At 41.5% G+C, this 26,879-nt stretch overlaps 1 protein-coding gene across 6 annotated transcripts in view; it reads right to left on the reverse strand.

The window, feature by feature from the left end:
- The window catches only part of FBLN2 (fibulin 2), a 193,979-nt gene that overhangs the window by 4,671 nt on the left and 162,429 nt on the right, over window positions 1-26,879 (reverse strand). For 3 of the 6 annotated variants that reach the window (XM_065551185.1, XM_065551186.1, XM_065551184.1), the window contains exons 9-16: window positions 24,783-24,923; window positions 17,023-17,157; window positions 13,224-13,361; window positions 12,745-12,888; window positions 8,585-8,713; window positions 7,956-8,081; window positions 5,057-5,173; window positions 3,109-3,237 (exon numbers count right to left, since the gene is read on the reverse strand). In XM_065551185.1, the coding sequence (XP_065407257.1) occupies window positions 3,109-3,237; window positions 5,057-5,173; window positions 7,956-8,081; window positions 8,585-8,713; window positions 12,745-12,888; window positions 13,224-13,361; window positions 17,023-17,157; window positions 24,783-24,923 (1,059 nt within the window). The remainder of the gene's footprint in view (window positions 1-3,108; window positions 3,238-5,056; window positions 5,174-7,955; window positions 8,082-8,584; window positions 8,714-12,744; window positions 12,889-13,223; window positions 13,362-17,022; window positions 17,158-24,782; window positions 24,924-26,879) is intronic. The other 3 variants (XM_065551187.1, XM_065551188.1, XM_065551189.1) reach the window with 1 other exon arrangement.

Here is a 26,879-nt window from a genome sequence, read left to right on the forward strand (position 1 = left end):
TTTAACTTTCAGTGGGGAATAAGCAGCAGAAGAAAATGAACTCTTGAAACCAAAGATCCTGCTATCATACCACTGCTCTTTGTAATCAAACAAAACATTTAAAGGTCAAAACGGAAACATAATGATTTAGGCAGAACTACTTCTGAGTTGGTTGGTCATCTCTGTTGTTCACGAGGTGCCAGCAGATCCATGTTATGAACATATAGTGAACCAGAATTATTTTAGTCTGCTTCCTCGCTGCCACTAGCAATAATCTCATAGGACATAACCAACTGGTATTTACAACAAGCAGTCCCTTCTCACTGATTTTTTACAGGGTTAGAAAGGTAGATGATGTCAGCGTATGACTCTTTAAAGAGCTCCCTACATGGTTATTTTGAATATGGGAACTTCATGAACAACAGTTTAAAATAAGACGATTTGATCCTAAGTATTTAATCTAAAAAATGTCCTCTACTAATGACAAAAATTGCAGAAAGCAACACAGAATTCTAAGGAAAAGTAAAATCCAAAGATGCTTCAAGTCACTGGGCAGAAACATGACTACTTGAATAATAAAAATGCATAGTACTAAACAATGGTCCTAAAATGCTGAAAACCAGACGCAATCACAGGGATCCAACATGAGCAAAAATGATTGGCAGACATCTTGCAGTCACATTGTGTTTTCTCAAATGTCTAGACAACACAAGGGGTTTTAAAATGAAATAAATGTTAACAGACAAACCACGCGGACTGTGTAGTGCTCTGTGATTCTGCCAATCGTCATAGAGGAGACTGACTCTTAAAAGGAAAACCACAGCCATCCCCCCTAGAGATGAGACTTGATCTTGCAGGCAACACTGACTGGTTTAAAAGCCCAGCAAAAATATATACCATATGAAATAAAAGTGAATTAAAGTAAATTAGGTCCCTCATTAATTCTCAAAACTGGCCCCAGGTAAAAACGGAATTTTTTTCTATATTGTAGCCAACGTCATGAAAGGCTCACTTCACCAGTTTGGCTACAGCGTGAAATTTGCACAGCTTTTTAAAAACATTCTATATGTTGAGGAGCTGCCTACAACTCCTCTGTTTGAATTCACAGTGTAATGAAAATGCCAGCAAAGAAATGATGCAAAGGACAATACTTTAGTGGCTTTCAGTATAAGGACAGAGAAGATGAGGAACACTCAGGCCCAGATCATCAGCTGGTGTAAACTGACCAAACTTAATTGGATGCAGGCTGATTTTCCACCAATAGAGGACTTGGTCCTGAATTTAGACTGTTCTAAAAAGAAATGCATAAGACCATTTTTTCAAAGAGGCCTCTATATATGAGCCTGCAAAATTCTGTGTGCACCCACTTGGCATTGCTCAGAAATCTACATTTGCTCATGCAATCATCATGTGTGCCTCTGTGCAAGAAAACTAGCATCTCGTCACACAGTTACTTCTGCTGCATGGTTAAGTTCCAGTTTACATGCACAAAATACATGGTTGCCTCTACACGTATATTTTTGCAAACATCAATGCAGATATGTGGTTGTACAGCTGCAAATAAAAAGAGTACTTTTTTTGCAAAATCTTTAAAATTTGCCTAGAAGGTATCACTATATAGTTCACTCAGTGGGAAATCCACACAATGCTGGGCTCCCTCTGTGCAGGTTTAAGATGACAAGCAATGCACTTGAAAAGAGGGTGAAAACTGCAAGTGTAACTCACTGGTCAGTGTATGGTACGCATCCCCTTCTATGCCTGAGCCACAGAGGATATGGGTCTCTTAGAGCTCTGAGCTACAGAGAGCCTGGCTCTTCAGTTCAGCAGTAGTGACTCATACTATATTAAGTCTGAAGTAACCTGGTTCAAATTCCAGCATTCACAAAGATAGCAGCTGGCATACAAACAGCCTCAGGTCATGATGTCAGCACATAACAGAAATGGAGAAAGGATCGTTAAAGCTACTGTAGGTGGGGAAAATAAATGTTTCCTCTGACTTCCATGCAAGAGACATAACACGGAGAGCCCGATTCTGAGCTCATACATGTTTTTACACATTCTAACTCCACTGAAGTCAGAGGAGTTACGCCCGAGTTTTACTGGTGAGAAGAATCAGAACCCAAGAGTTGAGTTGTGCAACTAAAAAGTCTGAAGATGCCCTGAAAAACTAGGAGCGCAGTAAATGCCTGATAGCTAGTGTAACTGACCACTCTAATGCGTATAGGGTGATAGGTAATCAGCTCTTCAAACATCATTACAGGACAAGCACATCTTTTCGAAATGGAGGATTTTCACTTCAAACATGTACAGCTGCACTGCAGATGAACACATTAGCCATCTTAAATACATTTCTGTGATTTTATGGGAGTATTTAGTGCAGTGTGGTTTATATCTTACTGTTAACTTAAGGCTAGTCTACACTGGCAGCGCTTTAACGTGCCTTGTGTGATCATGGCACAGTGCTGGCAGAGAGCTCCCCCAGCGCTCCAGAAAAACCACCCCAACGAGGGGCGTAACTCCCAGCGCTGGGGCACTGTTTACACTGGCGCTTTACAGCGCGGCAACTTGCTGAGCTCAGGGGGGTGTTTTTTCACACCCCTGAGTGAGGAAGTTGCAGCGCTGTTAATTGCCAGTGTAGACAAGCCCATAGGCCAACACTTTCAAATGTGTATGCCTTGAAATTAGGCATTTAAGTCCATATTTAGTCTCCTGAATTTGGTCTCCTAATTTTCAGGAGTGTTGAGCTCCCACAGCTTCCACTGAAATTAGAGATTTGAGGGTTCATAACCTCTGAAAAGCAGCCCACTTACTTAGGTGATGAAATATGGATTTATCCTGCATGTATAACTTTAGGTACCTAAGTGAAAATGTTTACCTCAATTTGTATAATACAGTGGTTTCCATTAAAACGTGGATTAAATAGTTAATAAATAGTTCTTTCTTACTCCAAATATAGGGGGAAAACTGACCCCTTTGATAACGATATGTGGCGACTATTGCCATGTATTGACTATTTTATGGTGATCGTTGTATAAAATAGAGGTTTGACTGGATAACCCTAAAGTTCTATATCATGTCCAGAACTGACATCAAGCTACAATCTTTCCAGTCCCTTAATCTTATTCTCACCTCGACATGTTCTTCCATTTGCTGCCATAGTATATCCCTGCTCAGGACAAGCACATTGGTAACTACCAGGAACATTCACACAGCGGAAAGTGCAAAGAATACCCGCACTTTGTGTGCACTCATCAATATCTGGAATTAAATTATTACAAAAGCATTAGAGAAGTGACAGATGTAAATGAAGAGAAAATGGAACACAAGGAAATTCTGATGGCTCTGATACAGGTGACGTCAGATGCAATCCCTCATCTCATCTATAATAGGTTTTACTTAACAAGCGCCCAACTCTGAAAGTCTGACTTTGCTGTAGGGCCGTTCATGGTGTTTTATGAAGCATCCAGTGCAAAGCTCCCCCCTTGCTCTCCCCTTACATGTTTGAAAATTACTATCTGACAACTTAAAAGTAATGCAGACCAGCAATAAATCAAGCATATGTCTGGGTTTATACTCTCCTGTAGCTTTCCAAATTCAGAATTCCTCTAGAACTTTTAGGGGAGCTTTTTCAGACCTTAACGGAAGGAATCAGGTGTTTGACTCCTTCATAAACAAACAGAGATTCTCTCCCAAGTATTTGTCAGGTGTCTGCTAAATAGGTGTTTAAAAAACAAACAAAACCCAAAGGCTCAGATCCTTCATCCCCTCAGACAGCATAAAGCAACCTAGAAAGCTGTCCTATAGGGGCAGCTGGAAACTGCCCATACATTACCTGCTCCTGACTTCTGGTGCAGTTTGGTGTCAGAGCAAGCTGGGGGAATGACCAAAATATGATGCACTCTGGTGATCCACAATAGCATAACAGCTCCAACGGGACCATTTCAGCCAGTGGAAGTCAGAGCAGGCTTTAAGCTCAGCTATGGTACTGCAGAGGTTTTAGATCAGTGGTTCTCAACCAGGGGGTACATGTACCCCTGGGGGTACTCAGAGGTCTTCCTGGGGGTACTCAACTCATCTAGATCAGTTTTTCTCAACTTGGAGGTTTCAGTTCCTGGGCAGGGGTGTCACAGGACAGGTTTAGGGGGGCCATAAGTAAGGCTAAGATTTAGTCATGGGTATTTTTGGTAAAAGTCATGGACAGGTCACAGGCAATAAATAAAAATTCACGGTCCTTGACCTGTCCATGACTTTTACCAAAAATACCCGTGACTAAATCTCCACTTCTGGGGCCCCTACTGGGGCCCCCGCCCCAGTGCGGGGATTGACTGCCCGCTGGCCGCTGCTCCCAGGGACCACTCTCTGGACAGCCTCTGGGTGCCCCGGGTCGCTGTTCCAGCCGCCCCAGGACAGCTGCTGTTCAGGAGGTCCCCAGGGCATCCCCAGGACCACTGCTCGGGCACCCCTCAGAGCTAGCCACACCGACCACTGTTCTGGCAGTCCCCGGAGCCAGCTGCATTTTATGTCTGATTTTGAAAGCAAGTCGTTTTTAGGTGAAACTTGCAAGACAAATCAGACTCCTGAAAGGGGTACAGTAGTCTGGAATGGTGGAGAGCCACTGTTTAGATGATAGAGTTTCAGAAAAACAGTCTGACTAAAACCCCCTACTTGTCTTGCTCAGACTTCAGTCTCTTGCCACTGTGAGGCAATAATCTCACTAGTTCTTCAGTCACACACAGGTTCCTCCAGCAAACCTAGGCTATCGGTCCTGGCCTCTGCGAAGTCTGATTTGTATTGCTCTGGTGGAGCAAAGCAGACTTAAAACTGGTCTAAGTGGGCAGCTGAGATTTCCCTTTGCACGGGAATTCTCCAATAGCATACATACATTGTTTCTGGCCTTATGCCATTCCCTTCTCACAGCCCCCAGCACTGGAGGCATGCCCAGCGCACTGCTGCACTCCAATAATTGCCAGCGGCTGGAACAACCCTTTGTGGCCACTGCAGCAGGGCATAAAATTCAGACCCTTAGACACTCCCTGCAACGTACAAAAAGTACAAACGACATGAACAGCATCTGTACCTTTACAAGAATGGCCGTCTTCTGCTAGCTGGTACCCTTGCCTGCAGTAACATTGATAGGAACCATAGACATTGGCACACTCCTGACTGCATGCAGTGCTGTCACATTCATTCACATCTGTATCCAAAAATAAACAAAGGTATTGCTACACTGGAGCAGAACAATATCTACTACAGTTTCCTGCCTCTGACAGCAGCTAGAACCAGATTCTTCAGGAGAACATGCACAATTATGGAATAATCTGCACACAGGAGAAATTTTTGTCTAGCCCTCTTTGCTAGTGATTGGCTTATGGCCTGATGCATGAGGAACTATAGCCCTTCCATAATAATATAAATAATTAATACATTAGAGTTGGTGAAAAATGCCAAGTCGTTTCTGCAAAATAAATAAATAAAAATAATTCAAAGGAACGAAAAAATTTTCAATGTTTTCATTGCACAATTCTTTGTTTTGATCCATTTTGATTTTGATTTAAATCTAAACAAAAAGAGTTAAGTTTTCATTTCTTTTGTTTTTTTCCCCCTCTCCTTTTATTCCCCTTTTTCTCCTCTGGAAAAGAGGGATGAAGGAAAAGAAGTGGGGAGAGGAAGGAGATCAGAAAATGGAAACCAAAACCGTTCTATTTTGATTCAATTTGAAATTTTTTGTTTTGATGAAAATTTGGAAGTTTCAAATGATCCAAAAAATTTTGGAAGAAAATTTTCATTTTGTTGAAAAGCCATTTTACATTGAAGAAAACCCTTTTCAATGAAAAATTTCAACCAGTTTGAATGTTGATCCTATCTCCTATAACTGGCTGTTCACATCCACTTGTATAACTCAGGAAGAGAAAATGAACAGCAATATGCAAAGTGGAGCTGGGAGAAATTTTCAAGATGAAACTTTTTTTTTTTTAAACCAAAGCAGATTTGGGTCAACCAAAACATTTAGCAAATTTGGATCAAATTCACTGAATTGTTTCATCTGAAACAGACAAATCACAAAAGTTGTGAAAAAAATCAAAACATTACATTCTGACATTTTCAGAATGAAGCGTTTCAATTTTTCTATTTGAAATGGCTTTTCCTTTTGAATTTTGCTTCTATGTTATTTTTAAAAAGTTAAAAACCCTGAAAAGAAAATGAAACATTTAGTTTTGTCTCTGTAGCAAAGAATAAAATATATCGGGTATATCAGGATATAGAGGTGAAATATAAGTATTAATTAATGTTGTAATATGGGGCTTACTGGACTTAGGCCTGTAAGATATTTAGCTTAGCCCAAACAGGGCCTCTCATCAACTAGTTGACTGATAAATAACCTTGTATGGGAAACTGTGCTAAGTGCTGATGTTTGGGAAAAAATGTATTGCAATGTATCTGCTAACACGGTAAGATGCCAGTTAAAACTGGTTGTAACATTTTGGGGATTTTTGCAGACATAGGGTGACAGCAATGTGCTATCCACAAGTCGTTATGGTGGTTCAGGGACATAAATGTTAATGATTAGAAGGGGAAATTTAGCCTATGAAAAATGGGGTGCCCCAGATTTAGTGGGGAGTGGAAGTACAGATAAGGAAAACGGGGTTGAAACCTTCATAAATAGTATAAACGCCAGTGGGAGTCAGTAAAACATATAATAAAAGTTGTCTCCCAGCCTGCGTGTCTTGAGAGTCACCTGGATGACACCCACTGGTGAAGATGGTGATGATGAGCAGGAAGATGATGATTACTGACACTCTGGGGTTCCCCAGCAGGAGATGTGAGTTATAGCTGTCACAGGGCTAAACACTTTGTACTCTCTTTCTATCTATGGCTGTATTTCAGTGGTTGTGGGATTATTTATCTGCTAAGCGGATTTGTTAATAAGTGGACTTGTGATAAATAGCAATGACTTGTGTGCTTCCTGGGTCCCCCATTCTAATAACATTGATAATAATCTTCCTGAGGCTGTAGCCACTCAGGAGACTGAACTTTTATCAGCCACTGCTACCTACAAAATTAATCGATAACCAACACATTGATCCATTAGTTAGACTCTACAAGTCAAACAAAATATTTGACCCGAAGAGAATTTTTTTTTTTTTTTTTTACTTTTTCAGTTTGATGGAAAAAATTTCTTTCGTGTTGACCTGCAACATTTTTTGCAGTTCAGTCATCGAACTGAAAAAAATCAGTTATGTGCACAACTCTAACAACTGAAAAGATTAGCTCTATAAACACAATGTGTCAAGCTCATGCACAACTACTGGAGATTTACCTACTTTCCTGCTCGCTCAGTCTAGAAGAGCTTCTCAGAATTCATTAGAAACATGATATTCCTGGTCTCTTGTGCTGCTACGTGTTCCCAGATCGTAATTTGAAAGTTACTGAAACTACCTGAAATAGTATGAAAACTGCTACTGGGCAGTTGGGAAGCACAGCTGCTAAAAAACAAAGGCAGATTCACAACTGCAAGTCAGTTTGCTTCTTTACCTGCAAATATTGTAACCACAAAGACGAGGACACGGCTATGAAAGAAGTTGACAGGGTGGGGGGAAGACAAGAGAGAAAAAGGTGAAAGGCACAAGAAAGAGGCGCTCTATGTCCTCACCTTATAATGGCTTTTCAGCATTTCATTTCTTGTTTAGTAGAAATGACCTGCCTTGCCTACCACCCCAGTGATAGAGCGTATGGGATGTAATGATGCTGGAGAAGCTTTACATACATATTGCAAGTTTAATAAATACCTTAACTACACTGCAGTTTGAGAGCCATTCTAAGGATGCTCAGAATGTGAAATTTTAGTGTTTACATAGCCTCAGAGCATTCATGAATCAAGGGTTCTTGTATCAAATGCCACCCAAACTTCCTCCCCTAAAGTCCTTCTTCTTCCAATGCAGACTTTGTCTTAAAAGGAAAGGAAAGCAGTTTGGTACCTTCACAGTGCTTCCCATCATAGGCCAAGCGGAATCCAGACGAACAAGAGCAATGGTAGGACCCAGGAGTGTTCTCACAGGTGTGCTGACACAGCCGTCCTGGGTAATTCCAGCACTCATTTATATCTGTCAGCAAAACAAGCAAACAATGGGAAAACACAGGATTCGAGAGAGACATGGGAGGATATTTTAAAGATGCCAGAGATCGATCTCTACATTGTGAAATGCTGCAACCTTGGTTTTTTATATTGTCTGGCTTTGTACTCTAATTGGCATACAGTGATGATAAAATATAAAAAGCTTTATCCCAGTGCGTTCCCCAGAAAACTGTGAAGATTTTCAGAAAGATACATTTCTGCAGCAGAAGATACTTAACCCAGAGAAAAGTACTGTGCAGATGACCTCAATCAATAACCTACCATTGAGCTAAACTGAGGACATCTGCTCCATAATGATACAGAAGAATGGTGAAGGTTGGTCACAATGAATGAAGGTAGTTGGGGAAGCAATCCTATTACCTCTTCTGAGCTATTGTAGAGCAGAACTAATAACTACACACTAAACAACAGCGCTAAATACTGCGAAGGCTCATCAATCAGTAGTTTCTGCTTGCTCTGTGCCTTACATACCAATGCAGGCTCTGTTGAATGCATCATACTGATAGCCCATCTTGCAGTCACAGCGATAAGCTCCAGGTAGATTATGACAAATCTGTCCCTCTCCGCAGCGGTGTATGCCTGTCTGACATTCATCAACATCTATAGCAGGAAAAAACATCAATTACTTTAAATATGGAGGGTGAAAGTGGTGGGCATTCACTAAATGACACAGTTTAAGAAATGACACACTTCTGAGAGAAGTTTCAAGTAAAAGAATAAAAAGGAACAGAAACACTGTTAACTGTGTCAGGAAAAATAATCATTTTTTTCTTCTCCGTTATTCTCAGAGGAGGCTTCATGTATGGACAGGCTCCTCTAAATCAAACTTTTGCAAAATAATACATTGTTTTGAAAATAAAGCAATGCTTTCAAACACCATGAATATCTCCCATGTTACTCCACATTTAGCTCTAAGCAAAATTTCTGGTTATTGAGCTCAAACCATGCCATTAAAACCTGTTTATCAATAGCATTTTATACTGACATTCTCCAATGTTGTTATATCAATCCATGTTGATATTACAAGTCAGCATGTTATAGCAAATCAGTTAGAGCAAAATAAGAACCAGCTCAAACGTCTGCTCATCTCCTGAGCCAAGCCAGATCTAATTTCTGGTTCAAATAAATTCCCACCTCTACTTGCATTGTTAACTCTAGTTCCATTTTCTACATTCTTCTCTTTCCCCAACCTGATCCTCTTCTCCGCTATGATCCAAACCAATCCTTGACACTCCCCCATTTTCCATCCCCATCTGATCCAAAATCCAATCCTGACACACCTGCCCACCCCTTCCCAATTTACAGGTCACTAATCTCGGTCTCTCCCCTGCTCCCATTCTGTTCCAAGATGAGGATAAGAGTCTATTTAATACAGGCTGATGGGATCTACAATGCAAGTAAAGATGAAGCCATATCAAACAGACATCTGTTTGTTCTCCTCTAGGATGGACAAGGTTCAGCAGTTTAGTTTGGATAACACTCCAACATTTTAAGAGCTTATTGATTATCTAAACCTTTTGAATTCTGCCTCTTCCCATCCCATCAGATCCTTCCCCCTCCTACATATCCACCTCTTCAATTCCTCTGGCATCCTAACTCCCTCTCCCCAACAGCCAATAGGGCTGGTTTGTTTAACATCATCTGGGAGGGCAGTCTAAGATCTGAAACTCTCTTTGCTGTGCTCTGGTTGGCTGCTCTATGCAAATTCATAGATTCTGGGACTACTCCAGAGGGACCCAAGAATGGATGGTCTCCCTCCACCCAGCTCTATAAAATTTGGAGATAGCAAATCTGCTCAGGAAAAAAAAAAGGACATTTTCTCAGCCTCTGCATGGATGCTTGCTGTGGTAGGTCTCTTGGGAGCCAGGAGCAAACAAGGGTTACTTATACAGGCTTCAAATTGGTTTGGATGTGGTGAGACATGTGGTTTCACGTTCAGTTCTTATGTAGCACAGATTCACGCGTTTCTAATGACTACAGGCATTAGATTTGCAGAAAAGTCTATCCAGGAAAGAATTCCTGGAAGGAGGAAAGGTTTCTGATGAAATGCTGCCTCTCCACTTTCTTTCAGAGCAGAGCAAGCATTAGGAAAAGGGAGTTTTTAAATACAGATTTAAATCAGCAAATTAGCAATTTTATTTGGAGTGAATTCATTTGTGCCATTATTTCATTTGTTTGTGAGAAACTGTATATTCCAGCGAATAAGTCCCTGCCCTTAATTCGGTCTAGGCCTTTTTTCAGTCTGAGGTGTGTATTTCAAGATAGTTACAATACTTTTCAATTAAATGTAAGGGGGTGGTTGCTACTAGCTGATCTGATGAATTAGAAAGAATGAACACATTCAGGATAAAGTCTCTAAACAGAGGAAGACGACCATACAGGCTCAGTTCTGCTGCAGACACATGTCCAGATGATCTACTTCTATTACTATGAGTTAATCTGAAATCCAATTAACCATCACAATGCCCTGAAGAAATGGATTTTATCATAGAAAGGGGAAATTGGAACCACATGGTTTTCTTTTTTCTTCTACATACTCTTTCCTTATTTAAAGCAACCATACTAAAACATTTAGACTGAAAACAGAGGCACACCTCACTTAGCCGGAGGCAGAGAGCTTGCATGTGGCATAGGTCATATTAACATGAAACATTTCTTTCCCTAAACCAAATAGAAAAGCAGATTCCTACACTCTCTCAATGTGGCAAGCTACCATATGAATTTTCTTGTACCTGGACCTAAAAACTGTGCCAATCATTTAAATTAAAAATGTGGAGTAACATCTGTAATTACAATGTATTACATTATCTCATCCCTATAACCACACAACCCAGTCATGTATGAGTCATGTTTTTTTTGCTCCTTAAAAAAAAGAAGAAAAGAAAAGAAAACGACCCATTTTTCTCAGACCAGCAGTTTGAAAACGCAAAAGATAGAGAAGCACTAGCCATACAAGTCAACTTTGATACGGGTCTGAAAACAAAGGCCTTTTAAACTAATGCTGGGACTTTGGAGCTGCCTGCCAAAGGCTGTCACCTGGTAGAAAAATGACACGTTGTTCTAATCCAGGGTCTGAAAAGCCTTTGTCCTGTTTTGATACTAGCTTTCATGGTCCCAACAACTAGTGCCAGAACAGATCCTCAACTGGTAAAAGTTGAAACAGCTTTGTTGACCTCAGTGAAGTAACACTGATTTACACCAGCTGAGGATCCATCCTAGAGTGTTGATGCTTTCCATTGTGAGGGTCAGGAGCATTTCCTTTTCTCTTCGTGTCCATTGGGATATCTCCCTGATTGCTAAATGATAACGGATGAAAGATGAGTGCATCTCTTGATCAAGATCAGCCAACTCATCCCCCTTTACAATTTTACCAGCAAGCATTCTTAACCTTATCATCATCTAGTTATTTTTAATAGTCCCAGTCTATAGGCTGAGTCCAAAACGTGCCCATCTCCCCACTTGGAGGAGTTAAGAGGTCTGCGACACTCTGGGGATAGTAGTGTAGACGTGAGATACGTGGTGGTAACGAAGGGCAATGTGTAATGCTGAAGGTGGGAAGCTCATCTTACATGTGTCCTGTACCCACACCACTGCTCTCTGTTATGGGCCTTTTTCTTTTTTAGCCTCTATCTTTTGCAGTTTATTAAACAGTTAGCTATGAGCAAAGTGAGAAAATAAATGAATGGGACTTTACTCTTTCCATCCCTCCCCTAAATTCACAGAAAGGCTGATTTTGTTTTTTTCACGTTCTCTGTTCACTGCAAGGATAATTAATGGATATTTGTAGTATTGGTCAGTAAACAGCATTTGGATTTACTGGTTCATTTCTTTCCAAATATAGTTTCCTATTTTCTACATTTACAAAATATATTTAATTCATAAAGACACAACTTCACTCTTGTTTGAACTCTGTAGGCCTGTCTTTGTTCTCTTGCATCTTATGTAGTCATTTACATCAGTAACTGAATGCAAAAATAAGTGTAAAATCCTATGAATCTGATTGGATACCACTGTACGCCCACTTTGTACTGGTGGAAGTGACTACACAAGGTGCAGCGCAACAGAGAATCTGGCCCTGAGTATATGTGCACTTCTTCTTTAAACAAAGAAGTCAGGACTTGGACTTATTCTGAGAATTTGGACAACAGAAAAATAACTAGGAATTTCATTTGCACTGCTGTAAAGACTATCTGCCCATTTATCTTTTCTGATGAATGCACTCACAGTGTCTCTTTTATGCAGTATGTTATTACCCCAGACCATATCCATCCACAGTGAGATACTATGAAATAACAGAGTGTGAAGCTTTTGATTGTCAGGTTGGGACTAACCACTGAGTTAGATAGAATCTAGAATGAAAGTTAGTAGGTTCAAGATGCAACCAAAACCAAGCTCACTCAAGGTCACCAAAAGGAACTAACTATAGTATTCAGGCATTAACATAATATAACATAACATAGTAAGTACTGACCAACAGGCTGTTTAGACATCATCATCAAGCCAATCTTTAAACTCTCCTACTCCTGGAATGTAGTTATAACAATTGAAAGTTTTCTAAAACTATTTTGGAACTGAAATAAGCTTTTTCCTCTAACAGAGCATTCAATTGCGGACAGGAGTCTGATCCTTACCGATACATCGAGATCCATCCTCACTGGAATGATAGCCTCTGCTGCACATTAACAGGTTTCTCTGACAAGTGTACGATCCAACAGTATTGATACAGTTGAATCCAGGCTTACACGGCTCAGGAAGTGAAGTGCATTCATTAATATCTGTGGAAGAGAAAGTGTGTTAGTATTAGCTATTCAATGAATATGCTTCTTTCTGTTCTAGCTGTCATTTCTTTTCCCTCATTTTGATTTTGATTTATTATGCAATCTATGTAGGGGCTGATGAGAATCAGTTATGCCTGCATTTTAAAACTTCATGGTATGCAAATCCAATATATAACATTTTTAAAAGAGCAGCAACATTTGGGCAAAATTCAGTGAAAATTTAAAGAACATCAAACATGATCAATGTACAGCCACTGAACAGTGTAACAGTATCAGGAGTCTGTTCAGTGCTACTGCACACATTAGAAATGTATTGCAGTAATCACACTTACCGACACAATTACCCTCCGGGTCTTGTAAAAATCCTTCCATGCATCGCTGCTTTGATTCACAATAGAATGATCCCTTTGTATTCTGACATACAGAGTTTACTTGACAACTATGAGTTCCTCTCACACATTCATCAATGTCTATTAATAAAGATAAAGAAACAATATGTGATCAATTCTGCCATATTTTTTTCTAGTCCTATTAAATAATTTGTAACTCGTTTCCTTTTTTTTTTTCTTTTTTTCAGAAATGCGGTTATGAAGTATCAGATTTTCAAAAGGCCTCTGAAAATGCTCTTGTAAAATCAGTGAGTATAGTTGTTTGTTCCTGCCCATGGATAGGCTTCAGAATCTTGCAGCTGCATTTTTTTAGGTTCCATTTCTGCAATGAGATCCATGCAGGTAGGCCCCACGATCTCCAGAGTCCCACTGAAGTCACCAGTGTAGATCCTATTTCAGGATCGGGGTCTAAGAGACCCACAGAAACACTGATGTAGTGTATGTTTTCTGTGGACTAGTAGCTCCATTTCTAAAGCAAGATGGACATTCTGCTTCTTACAGAATAAAAACTGTAGCTAAAATCTTGACACTTCTGAAGTCAGTGGCAAAACTCCCATTGACTTCATTGGCAGGATTGCAGCGTGTGTGTGTGTTTGTGTGTGTGAGAGAGAGAGAGAGAGAGAGAGAGAGAGAGAGAGTGTGTGACACAACTGAACAAATAAGAAATAGCCAATAATTTATTGCTGCCTTTTGCGGTCTATGAGCAGCTAACAATTTTCTCCAATTTATTACTTACATGACATTAGTTTCACAGCCGAATAGTTTCCACATTTAACTTTTGGTCTGTTTATTAGCAGTTTGTTGTGAGATTTCAATCTTCAAAATTCAAGCTGTGCTGGTCAGTTTTGACTGGATAGAGATCGCATGGCATTGTTTCATTTCCCTGACTGGATGAGTATAATGAGGTTTCTGGTGTAAATACTCACATTCACATGCTCAAAACTCATTTTCTGAGAGTATTTTCTAATATTAGCTTATAATTTGCTGTTTCTGTGAAGATTCCTGTTGGTGAACTCATTTGTTAGAATATTGCCAGGAAAGCAAATAAAAAAAAAGAGGCACAAACACAAAATCCATGTTTTAAGTAGGAGAAAGCTTGCAGAACCTTTGGAGGCATTCCCCCAGCTGTAAGTATCAGCAAGAGACATATGTTAAAGTTGTTTTCAGTGTTGTTGTAGCTGTGTTTATCCCAAGATATGAGGGTGAGGTAATATCTTTTACTGGACCAACTTCTGTTGGTGGAAGGTACAAGCTTTCAAACTACAGAGAGCTATTCTTCAGGTCCTTCCCCAGACCTAAGGAAGGGCTCTGTAGCTAGAAATTCTGTACCTTCCACCAACAGAAGTTGGTTCAATAAAAAGCATTACCATACCACCTTGTCTCTCTCATATGTTAAAGTTGTCAATCTTCCAGAAGCTACTATGTTGTCAAGTCTTTCTACCACAGAAAGAAGATGAGGTATCAAAAAACAATGGAGACTCAGTATCTCATAGCGTAAAACTAACAGCCAAAGCAAAGTAGTTGTAGCAATATCTAGACATTAATTCTTACAGAGATGCTGGAATTTTAGCCCTTGGGGGTCACACTTAAAGGGCCACTTAAAAACCTGCTTTATACATTTTATAAACCATTAAGAAGTCATATAAATAAATACTAACTAATTTATAAGGCTAATAAATGCTAGGACCAAACTGTGGAGCTAAGGCTCCCTCGAGGTGAGCAAGGACTCCACAATCTAGCCCTTATTAAGTCTTTTCAAACATATGCTACCTACAGTTAAATATTTGGTTCACTTACAGCGTAGGAATTCAGTTACTACTCACTTAAAATGTTTGTTATGTGCCAAATTCTCAGGTCTATACTAAGGCCAACTGCTATTGAAGTCATTGGGAAATTGCAGGAGTAAAAATGGAGTGGGGACCTAAATTCCCCGTAAGCCAGCCTATTAAGCACGGTGCAAGCACTCAGGGAACCACTCGGCCGGGACCTGCCGTGGCTGGGGGAGAGGTGCCCCTCTCCCAGCCCCAACCTAGCCCCACCCCAACGTGCCATGGCCAGGAGAGGGGCGCCCCTCCCCCAGCCCAAACCCAGTCCCAGACGTGCTGCATCTGTGGGAGGGGCACCTATCCCATGGCCCCAACCTCGGAGTTGCCACGGCGGGGAGAGGCGCCTCTCCCCCCAGGCCCAGGTGCTGCTGTGGGGAGTCCTCTCTCCCCGCCGTAGCCCCGGGGCAGCCTGCACCCCAAATCCTTCATCCCCACCCCAGAGCCTGCACCCCCCAGCCAGGGCTCTCACCCCAACCCCAACCCTCTGCCTCAACCCTGAGCCCCTCATCCTCTGCCCCACCCCAGAGCCCTCACACCTCTGCACCCCACCCTCTGCCCCAGCCCTGAGCGCCCCCTACCCTCTGAACCTCTCGGCCCCACCCCCACCCCATGAATTTCGTTATGTGCATCGATATAAAGATGATGTGTCAGACATCACCTCCATATTGGTGCACATAACAAAATTCATTCTACACATGTGTGGGAAAAATTAGAGGGAACACTGGTGGGGACACAACTCCTATCTTCATGCATTGAGGAGAGAGGGATCCCCTCACATACATGCACACACACGCACACGAGCCACTTGTGCTGCACTATCTCCATTGACCTGGGCCTCTAGTGGAGTTTCCATTGGTCTGGGCCACCATATCTAGGGTTGGACAAGGAGCAGGGAGTGGGAAGGAGAAGAACCCGAATCATTCTCACCCCCATGGAAAAGGCTCCAAAAAACTGAATACAGCCAGAGGCTGTATTAACACAGGAATTGCCATACTGGATCAGGCTCATGGTCCATCTAGTCCAGTATCCTGTCTCTGACTGTGACCAGCACCAGATATATCAGAGAAAGGTGCTGGAACCCCACAGTAGGCAGAAGTGGGATAATCTTTCCCCATGGAAGACTCATCCTGATCCCTAACAGAAGCTGGCTTAAGCCTAGAACCATGAAGTTTTAAATCCCTTCCACAGTTTTATCAACTCCTCACTTAAGATATTAAGTTTCTTCTGGAGCCCTCTGAGTGTTGGGGACTGCCCTTCCTTGGAGATGCCAGCAAGGGGCAGCCTTCAGCTGAGAAGTCCCTAATAATCTGGTTCCATTGGAGAGCCACAGGGGACTAGCAGTTAGCGCACAGACACACTATGCATCTCAGGGGATCTGTAAGGTGTGGTCTGGCCATCTATGTCTTTGGGGGTGTAATTAACGCTGCCCCGTCCCACCCACACACCCAGAAAAATTTCGCTCATTGTGTTTTCCTTCCCATCCCCCGCCCAGAGGTTTTCCTGTGGGAGGATATAACAAGGACCCCAGGCTATGGGGCAATGCAGCAATATTTCCATTACAAACCATGGGATGAACCTGTTTTAGGAACAGCAGTTTAAAAAAATCCAAAGCGTTGTGGGAAATTGGCTTTACCTGCTTCTGACATAAACAAATCTTTTTGTGGTGACCTCTGTTTTTCTCTCATCTATTTAATATTAAGCAGCAACCAAAAAAGTTATTCATACCCCCCCTTCCCTCCCCTTTGAATAATTACAACTAATTAGATGTTAGCAGCTTGCAAAAAATAAGCAGATGCCAAAAAATAAACATCTACCAGCCAGATTCTGATAACCTCAGTCAGGGCACGAAGCCCTGGTCTTACATGAGAAGAGTTTAGCAGCAAACATAATGAAAGACTGAAAAGTGCTTGCCTTACCAACACATTCACCATCCTTAAATTCATAGCCTGGCTGACAGCTGAGTTCTTGGAGACACGTAAATGATCCCACTGTGTTAATACAGTGTTCTCCTCGCTTACAGGTGTGCGCTTCTGTGACGCATTCATTTATATCTACAAGAAGAAGCAGTTAGATATTTCAGAGTCTTACATACACCAAGAAAGCTGCCTTTTCCTGCTCTCTTTAGGAAAGAGTCAAAGGCTCATTTAAAAACTTTTCTTCCAAAAGCAAGTTTACGTAGCATTGTGCTTCAGTATTTTGACTGAGGACATTTTATGTTAGGGTTTCCTGTTGCTGTGGAGCAGCTCAAGAGAATTAGAGGTAGCTTTTTTATTTCCCTTTTGAATTCACGGTGAGTGATGTGTTCATCAAGGACATGGGGTAGACAGAACTGATTAGATACCAAAGCCAGTAGAGGTTAGATAATGAACTTCACATTTAATGGCTTGAAACCCCTGTCTAACAGAACAAGAAAGGGATTCAGACTTCCTGCTCATTAAAGGCTTTTCAAAGCTCAGGTTATCAATCCTACTGCTTTATGCCAAATATACCACAGCTGCATGCATGTAGCAGGGACTGTGTTTTGAGGTTATTCACATTGCTATTGAAGTTGAACACTTTTTATAAACAAGAATCTTGTGAAAATATGGGGCGGGGAAGAGGAGAATCCAAAAGGCTGAAATAAAGCTTTTAAAATTTAATTTCAAGTGATCAGTCTTCATGAGGAGGAAGTACAAAACAGGAATTTTTCATGCTTTCACTTAATGTTGGATCATTTCAAGTTAAAAAGGTACCTATTTTGGAAAGAAAAATGCAAACTCTGAACAGATAAATTTTGACATATTTTTGATGGAAATCTATTCAGACTGAAAAACGTGCATTTTGATTTCTGAATATGTTAAAAGTGAAAATTGGAAATTTCATCAAGAAAAGACATTCCTAAGTAACAAAATGGAATGGAAAGACAAAGGAAGAAAATCTTCATGCAAAATTCACCCCGAGATGTTAAACTTTCACAAGGTTCTAGTTAAAACTAGGAAGTCAATTAAAAGCTCCACGAAACAGGAATATGAACACATCAACGACAGTCCGTCACCACGTTCTCTGCCCAAAGCTATTTTCACGGCATGCAACAGAACTAGCGCTGTGTTAATGAAGCCTCAAAAATTCAGGTGAAAGAGCCTGGTTCCCAGATATGTACAGCATGGGTCACACCATCACATTGCAAAGCCCCAAAACCTGAGCAGATATTGCAAAATGTATAAAGCTGATTTTTCTGGTCGCAGCAGAAGAGGGCCACAGTCAAAAATTTTAGACACCAATCTTGCCCACACTTGTTCGTAACGTTATACCTGTGAACAGCCCCAGTGGAACTGTTCATGTGCATGAGGTAGTCACATGTGTAAGTTTGTGCAGGAGCACTGGAGTTTCTCTGTTTATTTCTTATGTTTTTATTTGTTGTTCTTCAAGTGCTTCATGCTGACTTTCCAAAGTGAGGAGATCAGTCCCTAACAATGCATCTGCAGTTATGTACCATGAACTGGGCACCCTTTTGACAATCCTGCAAGCCATCTGCATGCAGAATTTCTTCTGAGCTCAATGCAACTTCAGCATACAATGGGATTGCAGGATTAGGCCCATGAATGGTTTACAGAGTTATTTCCTGTGTGCACTTCATTGACAGGCTTCAAAATTTTCACAAAACTTAATTTGAAAAAACCAAAACTGCTTGAATGGATTTGATGTGATTTTTAAATTTTAAACAACTATTCCCACAAATAGCCACTTATAGCATGTAACTTCTAGGGCCAAATCCAATCAGTCTTTTCATTCAATGAGCTCTGGATCTGGGCCCTTAACTTGCTACAGTTTCTCTGAGACAAAGAAAATGTTCTCATATAAACACATTCGACGATATCATACTGTATCATGTGAACTTAGTTACTTCTGTACACATTGTTAAAGGAGAAAAATGTCAGAGTGGCAGGTGGGCAATGTTTGAAACACTCCACACGGTTAGTGGGTGTCACTCCTCTGAGGAAAGGGTTAGGTGGGCTCTACCAAAAAAAGTGTTCTGCAAAATATTATTTTCCCCTCCCCCATTTTTGTCCAAATTACATTTTTTTTTTCAAAAATTCCTCAACCCTGGACAAACAAGTGGAGCTTGCTGGAATATTGTCAATTAAATGAAATGTTGTTGAAGCCAAAACATTTTGCAGAGACGTTTTGGTTTTGATCAAGTCTTCATCAAAAGTTGTTTTGTTTGTTTTAAGAGAGATACTTATGCTCTACAAGCAGGTGGTTAGGGCCCTGGCCTGGGATGTAGGAAACCCAGGGTAATCCCCGCTCAGCATGATCTGGCATGAAATACTCTGCTCTGAATCTGGCCAAGAAGGGGCTTGAACTGGATTTCCCACATCCCAAGCCAGAGTTCTAACCACCAGGTTACAGAGTACCCACAACATTCAGAAAATTCTGTTTTTGCAAAAATGTTTAAATGTTGAGTTTTGTTTTGATGTAGAATTAAAAAAAAAATTCAAAACCGTGATAGTGGTCATAAAACAGAATTGTCATCCTCCACTCTGCTCAACAAACAAGTTCCTATCTGTTCATCTCCCTTGCGTGGGAACGGAGAGGGATCAGGCCCCACATACACCTCTACCGCCGATATAACACAAATTCGGATAGAACGTGGTAAAGCAGTGCTCCCGGGGGGGGGGGGGGGCAGGGCTGCGCACTCCGGTGAATCAAAGCAAGTTCAATATAACGCGGTTTCACCTATAATGCGGTAAGATTTTTTGGCTCCCGAGGACAGCGTTATATCGAGGTACAGGTGTACTAACGGGAGTTACAGAAAAATGGCTGAGCTATGCTCCATGCAAATGCAGAGGGGGAAAGGGGTAGTGATGGGTAGTCTGTTTGTTGCTTCTGGATCCTGAGACCAATTTGCACAGGCCCAGAATGCTGGCACTAATTAGAGAAGCCTCTGAACTCCCCAGAATTTCCAACGCCATTCTGGCATTTTGGGATTATTGGCATAGGTATGCCCTGACCACGCACCTGTCCTGCTGTTCCTGCAGACATGCCCTCTGGCACCAGGGCTAGCAAGAGAGCTGCTATGGTGGTTCTGTACCACCCAAAGATTCACTTACCCTGGGAGAATCCTCCAGGGGACGATTAAGCCAGCTTTAACACTGGTTGCTGCTACCAGAATGATGCAAAACAGATGGAGTGGTCACGAGGATCTTGCCCAATATATTTTTTAGACCAGGCCAATCTCTCCTTCTTTATGGATTATCCATAAAATTAGGGGTGGTTGGTAACCCTGCTCTCCTCACTACTCTGAGAACCACTCATCACCTCTGTAAGGTGCTTGACCTAGCACCAGAAAATCTGAGCCAGGTTTTCACTAATCACATAAAATTAATTCCTGCTGTTGGACCAAATATTGTCTCAGCTTCAGCCAGCAGCTGTCAGAAAAACAGGAGGAGGGAAAAAACCTCACAGCCACAAGAATAAGGGAGAGAGAGTTGCAAAGAAAACGAGAAAAATACTTTGGAAAGGTATCACAGATTAGAACGATAGAGTTATTTATTTGCTCTTTCAGAGATCCACATCATTGCTGAAATGTGTTTGTGGGCTAGGAACAGAAAAGTGGTTTGCGTTGCCACCAGTAACAATTCAGTATTCTTGTCATCAGTCAAAACACCCTTGAGTAGATTGAAGCTTTATGCAAAGTTTTGTGTGTGTGTGTGTGTGTGTGTGTGTGTGTGTGTGTGTGTGTGTGTGTGTGTGTGTGGGGCTAGTCTCGCCATCCTATACTGCAGGTCAGTAAAATCTGGAATAATGGACAACACTTATTTTTTCCCCTGGATCTACTGTTTAAAATAGGAAACTTCACATGACATCAGTGTTTGTTTCTTGTGTCTCAGAAGCCACCTTAGCTGCAAAGTGATATTGGCAAAGACCTGGTAGCTGATTTTTTTGGGTTTGTTTGTTCAGTTTAGTTGTGGTTGGTATTTTTTTGTTTTTTGTTTTACATAATTTACAGTAAATTAGCATTTTTACAGATGCTTATAAATGGTCAGTGCAGGTTTTTTAGGTGTTCTGCAGTGCTCAAGAATTCTTTTGTCTCTTTAAATTACATCAGCTCAAATTTGTTTTATGGAACACATCTGTTTTATTTAGAATGGTTGTTCCTTTTGCAACTGCCCGTCCAACCTCTTGGTCGTTCTGGTCGTGTGCAGTCCCTGTGGTGCATAAATAAAGTGATCACTTACTGTGTACTCAGAGAGGGGGAAAAGTTTGGATGGGAAACAGCAAAGAAAATGGCATTTTGTGCTCTACACGTGTAAATAGGAGTGAATCACATGGAAAGGAGCCTCTGTGTGTGTGTGTGTGTGTGTGTGTGTGTGTGTGTGTGTGTGTGTGTGTGTGTGTGTGTGTTGAATCAGACTTTAAACTGCCAATAGAAACAACCCCATTAAAAACACACCTCACCACCTGATTCTTATCTTTGGTAAACATGGAGCTTTCAAAAGTAAAGAAATTATAATATGCATTCAAACAAGCTTCACAGAGGAGGTGTTTGCATGCTGTTTAAACAGCTGGTGACTCTTCCTGTTCCTGACTGACTTTCAGGAATTTTGGAAATCTGCTCCTGAATGCACCTGGAATTTTAATCTGCTACAATTTGACTCAAGGAAATTCAAGGGAAAATATATTGGCTGTTCTATTGTAGTGTACGGATAGTCCCTCCCCCCCCCCCCCCCCCGATATACATACACATTGACATTAAAAAAATTAAAACAATTTTCAGACACAGTATTAAACGCACGGTTCATTTGTCCCAGATAGTTCAAGATGGAACACAAAAGCAGTTAGCTTGCAAAGGATTCTTTAGGCAACATGGCTGTAGCGAGAGGCTGAAATGGCAGCTCAACAAATTAGAAACCACAATATATTTGTGGCTTTTCTGTTTGACTAGAAAAGTTAGAAAAATGTTAAATATGGCAAATGTTCTCCATGCACGTACAGTAAAGATGTGTGCAAGTACAGGAAGCAGATATTCAATGTGTACCTATTCAAAGTTACACTAGTCTCAAAACTTCCTTGTCTCTTTTACCATGGTACTTTAGCTATCTGAACTGTAGCAGAAAAATCCAGCACTTCATTATTTAGCCAGGGAACAAGGGAAGTTTTTTTGCTTCACAAATGAGTTTTTCCTTCCGCGTGTGCATCACTTTAAAAACAAACACATTAAGTGTGTTTCAAAATTGCCATAGTATCTTTTACTTATGTCGGCTAGGGGAACACCTTGTTATAACACCATGGGGGGGGGAGGGGAGTCATAAGAGGTTGAAAAGTGAAAATGATTGTAGTACCTGGGATACCCTTGCAAAGGGGTATATAAGTCAATGGAAAACATTCATTAATTTAACTTCAAACCACTCCTGTGTGAGGTAGGAAAATACTGTTGTCCCTTACTTTACAGATGAGGCTATTGAGGCATAGTGACATAATCAAGATTTTCACATGTAGGAACCGAAAATGAGGCTACAAAATTTCTTTTAGGCTCCTTAAATAACATAGCTGATTTTCAGAAGTGTTGTGTATCCAGCAGCTTCCATTAAGGCTATGGGAGCTGCTGAGTGCTAAGCACTTCTGAAAAAAGTGGCCCTGGGCACACAGGAAGAACATGGTGAAGCACAGAACATCATCTGCCTTCCAGTTCTGGGTTTTAACCCTAAAATATCCTTCCTTCCCAGTGATGTTGTGCTAATCATTTCATTATTTAATCTAAACTATTATTATATTTAGATAAATAAATCAATCAGTACAGTAACTCCTCACTTAATGTTGTTTCATTGTTACTTTGCTGATCCATTAGGGAACATACTCATTTAAAGTTATGCAATGCTCCACTCTTAGGTTGTTTGGCTGCTTGCTTTCTCCACAGCTGAGGCAGGAGGGAGGGGGGAGGAGCAAGGATTTGGTGCGCAGGCTCCCCCCCCACCCCTAAACCCCGCAAGCCAGCTGATTGCCCCGGGCAGGAGGGAGGAGCGAGGACTCGGTGCGCCTCCCCCCTCCCTCCCCTCCTTCCTGCCAGCAGCAATCAGCTGGCTTGCGGTGTTTTGGAGCGGGGAGGATGAGGACTCGGTGCGCAGGCTCCTCCTCCCTCCCCTGCCTCCCGAACACGGCAAGCCAGCTGATTGCCCCAGGCAGGAGGGAGAAGCAAGGACTCGGCGCACCTCCCCACTCCTTCCTCTGCCTCCCAAATGTGGCAATCAGCTAGCTTGTGGCATTTAGAAGGGAAGGGAGGGAGGGGGGAGGAGCCAAGATGCAGTGAGTGAAGTAAAGGGGGAGGAGGTGGGGGAGGAGAAGAGGCGGATCATGGGTGGGGGATTGGGGGAAGGGGTGAAGTGGGCCGGCTCAGGGTTGAGCCCCCCGTGCCTGGTGCTTGCAGAGTAGGGGAAGCTGCCCTGAAACCTAACCCCCCCATTTACATTAATTCTTATGGGGAAGTTGGATTCGCTTAACATCGTTTCACTTAAAGTCGCATTTTTCAGGAACATAACTACAACATTAAGTGAGGAGTTATTGTATTTCAAAAAAATCTAGAAAAGAAATCCATATCTGAACATCTGAAAAGCCAGGATGGAAGTAGATTTGTTTGCATTCCTGTTCTGAACTTTGACATGGTTATTATTAGGGCCATTTTCCTGCCTGCTCCCTCCTGCTTCATGCCACATGATGCTCAGTAATAAAATGAGATCACCGAGCACTAGAGGAAAGGAAAACAGCAAAGCTGTGATGCTGCAGGGTTGAACTTGATTCAGTACACGATGCTATAAACTAGATTACAGGGCAGTCAAGGAAGGGAAGAGAGAAGGAAAATAATGACTTGTCTACAAGTGATATTATAGTCACAGGTGGCAGTGATTTTCAAGTGTCATTAGTGATTTCCAAGGCTTCGATTTTTGAATGCCTAACTCTAGACACCTTAAGAGGGTCTAATTTGCAGAGGGTGAGTGCACAGCATTTCTGAAAATTAGGCCTCTGAGATATCTCTAGTTTGGTATGTGAAAATCAAGTCATTTTAAAAAAGTAGGCCATAGCTTTTCGTAAGCAAGTAAAACCCTATTAAATGACAGAATAGTGGTAACAACTGATTATTGTCCCACTGAAGATTATAAACCAGGGATGTTGTAACAAGATGTTGAAGTATTTGACTTTTATTCTTACAACATCGGTGGGAGATCTGTGGGTTAATCTGAGTATCAAAAATTCCATTGTTTCGGAATGCATTTTCTACAGAAGCTTTGTTGCCTGGATTTTCGCACGTTTCATGAGATAAATTTATTAAGCTCTTGTGCCAAAGCCCCAAACCTAAAGCAGCAGAATTCACCCTGTCCAGAAAGGTCAAGACCATTCTATGCTAAGTCCAATTTAACTGTCAACTGAATTTCTGCTTTTCATAACTGCATGAACCCTAATGACTTTCTAGCTGAATAATATGCATCCTGAGAATGTATTGTTAGGGGAAAAGCCAAATGGCACAAGAACACACAATGGTAAAAATCATTGAGTGCGTGGTGCACGTGTGTTTTTACTAACTCACATTGAAATGTCATATGCAAAGATGGCCAGAGAGCCTTTTAGCACAAATGGTTTAAATGCATTGCGCAGCATGAAGAATTATGATGCTTCAGTGAATGGCTTACACCTATCATCTTACCAACACATTTTCTATGCCTGTTGAGTATAAAGCCCTCTGCACAGATCACCCTGTGGTTGACACAGTAGAATGATCCCAATGTGTTCATACAGAATTGGCTTCTGGAACAACTGTGAGCACCTGTAAGGCACTCATCCAGGTCTATGTCAACATGTTGTAACCAAAAGGGAAAAATAGAATTCTATTAGCTTTGTTCCTGAAATGATACAAGATTTCTTTCACAGTGGAGCTATTTAAATACAGTGTGTTGGAGTCATCATGTTAGTATCATATTACAATTTAAGCAGAGCATTATGTTCAGTGCAAAGGATACAATTAACATTCCAAATTTTACCATGGTTGCCTAGAGATAATCATCTCAACACTGACATTGGTGAAACAAGCTAATCTCCATCATGACTAGATTTAAATAAGGGCTTGGCTTACACTAGCGCTTTACAGCGCTGCAACTTTCTGGCTCAGGGGGGGTGAAAAAACACCCCCCTAAGTGCAGCAAGTTACAGCGCTGTAAAACGCCAGTGTAAATAGTGCCCCAGCGCTGTAAGCTAATCCCCTCGTGGAGGTGGAGTACCTCCACTTGCAACCACACTTGCACTTCAAAGTGCTGCCGCGGGAGCGCTCCCGTGGCAGCGCTTTGAAGTTTCGAGTGTAGCCACGGCCTAAGGATTCAGAGGGAATAATTTATCCCAGGATTTTAACCTCTTGTTTTTGTTCGGAATTTCTAGGGTTTCCTTGATTTAGGCTGAGTCAACTGATAATCAATAGCATTCGAGAATCTATGTTTTTTAAAATATTAACCCTGTGGATTGATTGGGAACAGTTCTCTGTGAGAGTTCAGAAGATGCTATCCAACCTTGGTTGGTTAGTTATGATTGATCAGATATTTATTATTGATCGATAAGGAAAGTAAGACACAGGAGATCGTGTCGGTTCCATGACTGGAGGATTGTACAAGTACTTCCTATGTGAATATTCAGATGTGTAAATTTAAAATTCAGATTCTGTGAATAATCATGATGTGACTTTTGAAACTCACTGTTTGTAAATACCTAGGACAGATTATTCAGATGGTGTAAAGTCCAGGGAGCGGTGCTGATTTATATCAGCTGAAGATCTGGGCCATTTATGCCAGTGAAACTCAGATCATTCAAGTGTTCCAGTACAGCAAACACAAAAAGGCCAGTGAAAATTCATCTAAAGATTCAGGTGAATATTCACAGATTTCCCCCGCCCCACTATTTGCCCAGCACCAACCATAACAAAACCCATTTCACATATGCATTGTAGTTGTAGCAGTATTGGTCTCAGGATAATAGCGAGACAAGGTGGGGGAGGGAATATCTTTTATTGGACCAACCTCTGTTGGTGAGAGAGACAAGCTTTTGAGCCACACAGAGCTCTTCTTCAGGTCTGGGAAAGGAACTCCTAGCATCACAGCAAAACGCAAGGTGGAACAGGTTGTTTAGCATAAGTAGTTAGTACATATTGTAAGGGACCAATCAAGGTAGAGTGATCTATTAACACCTCTGCATTGATAGGACAAAAAGAGCGTGGTAGTGGGTTACAGATTGTTTTAGTTGTTTGATGATACCCCATATGGGTTCCAGCATGGGGTGGAGAGCGTCTCCTGCTGACACAACACTGTCCAGACTGGCGCTTTTGACGGTGAAGCTTATGTCGGTCAGGGGTGGGTTTTTTCACACCCGTGACCAGCAAAAGTTTTATTGACAAAAGGGCTACTGAAGACAAAGCCCTAACAATCACAGACTGGACATAGACACTTGATTTATGGCTTATTACAACAACCTGTAACCCATTATCTCCCTCTTTTTGTCCTATGGCTGCAGAGGTGTTAATGGGCCACTCTACTGCAAAAGTTTGTCTCTCTCACCAACAGAGGTTGGTCCAATGAAAGATATTACCTCACCCACCTTGTCTCTCTAAAACCCATTTCAGTTATTTACAAATGCCTCTTCTATTATATAACTTCCCACAGTGAAAATAACCCTTCCATACAAACTTGGCTTGAAGGATGGAGTTCACTCCTCCACCTGTAGAGAGAATGCAGATTTGCAGCAGAGCCTCTCTTGGCTTCCA

This window comes from Chrysemys picta, chromosome 7 (genome assembly GCF_011386835.1).
Source record: "Chrysemys picta bellii isolate R12L10 chromosome 7, ASM1138683v2, whole genome shotgun sequence".
NCBI lineage: Eukaryota > Metazoa > Chordata > Testudines > Emydidae > Chrysemys > Chrysemys picta.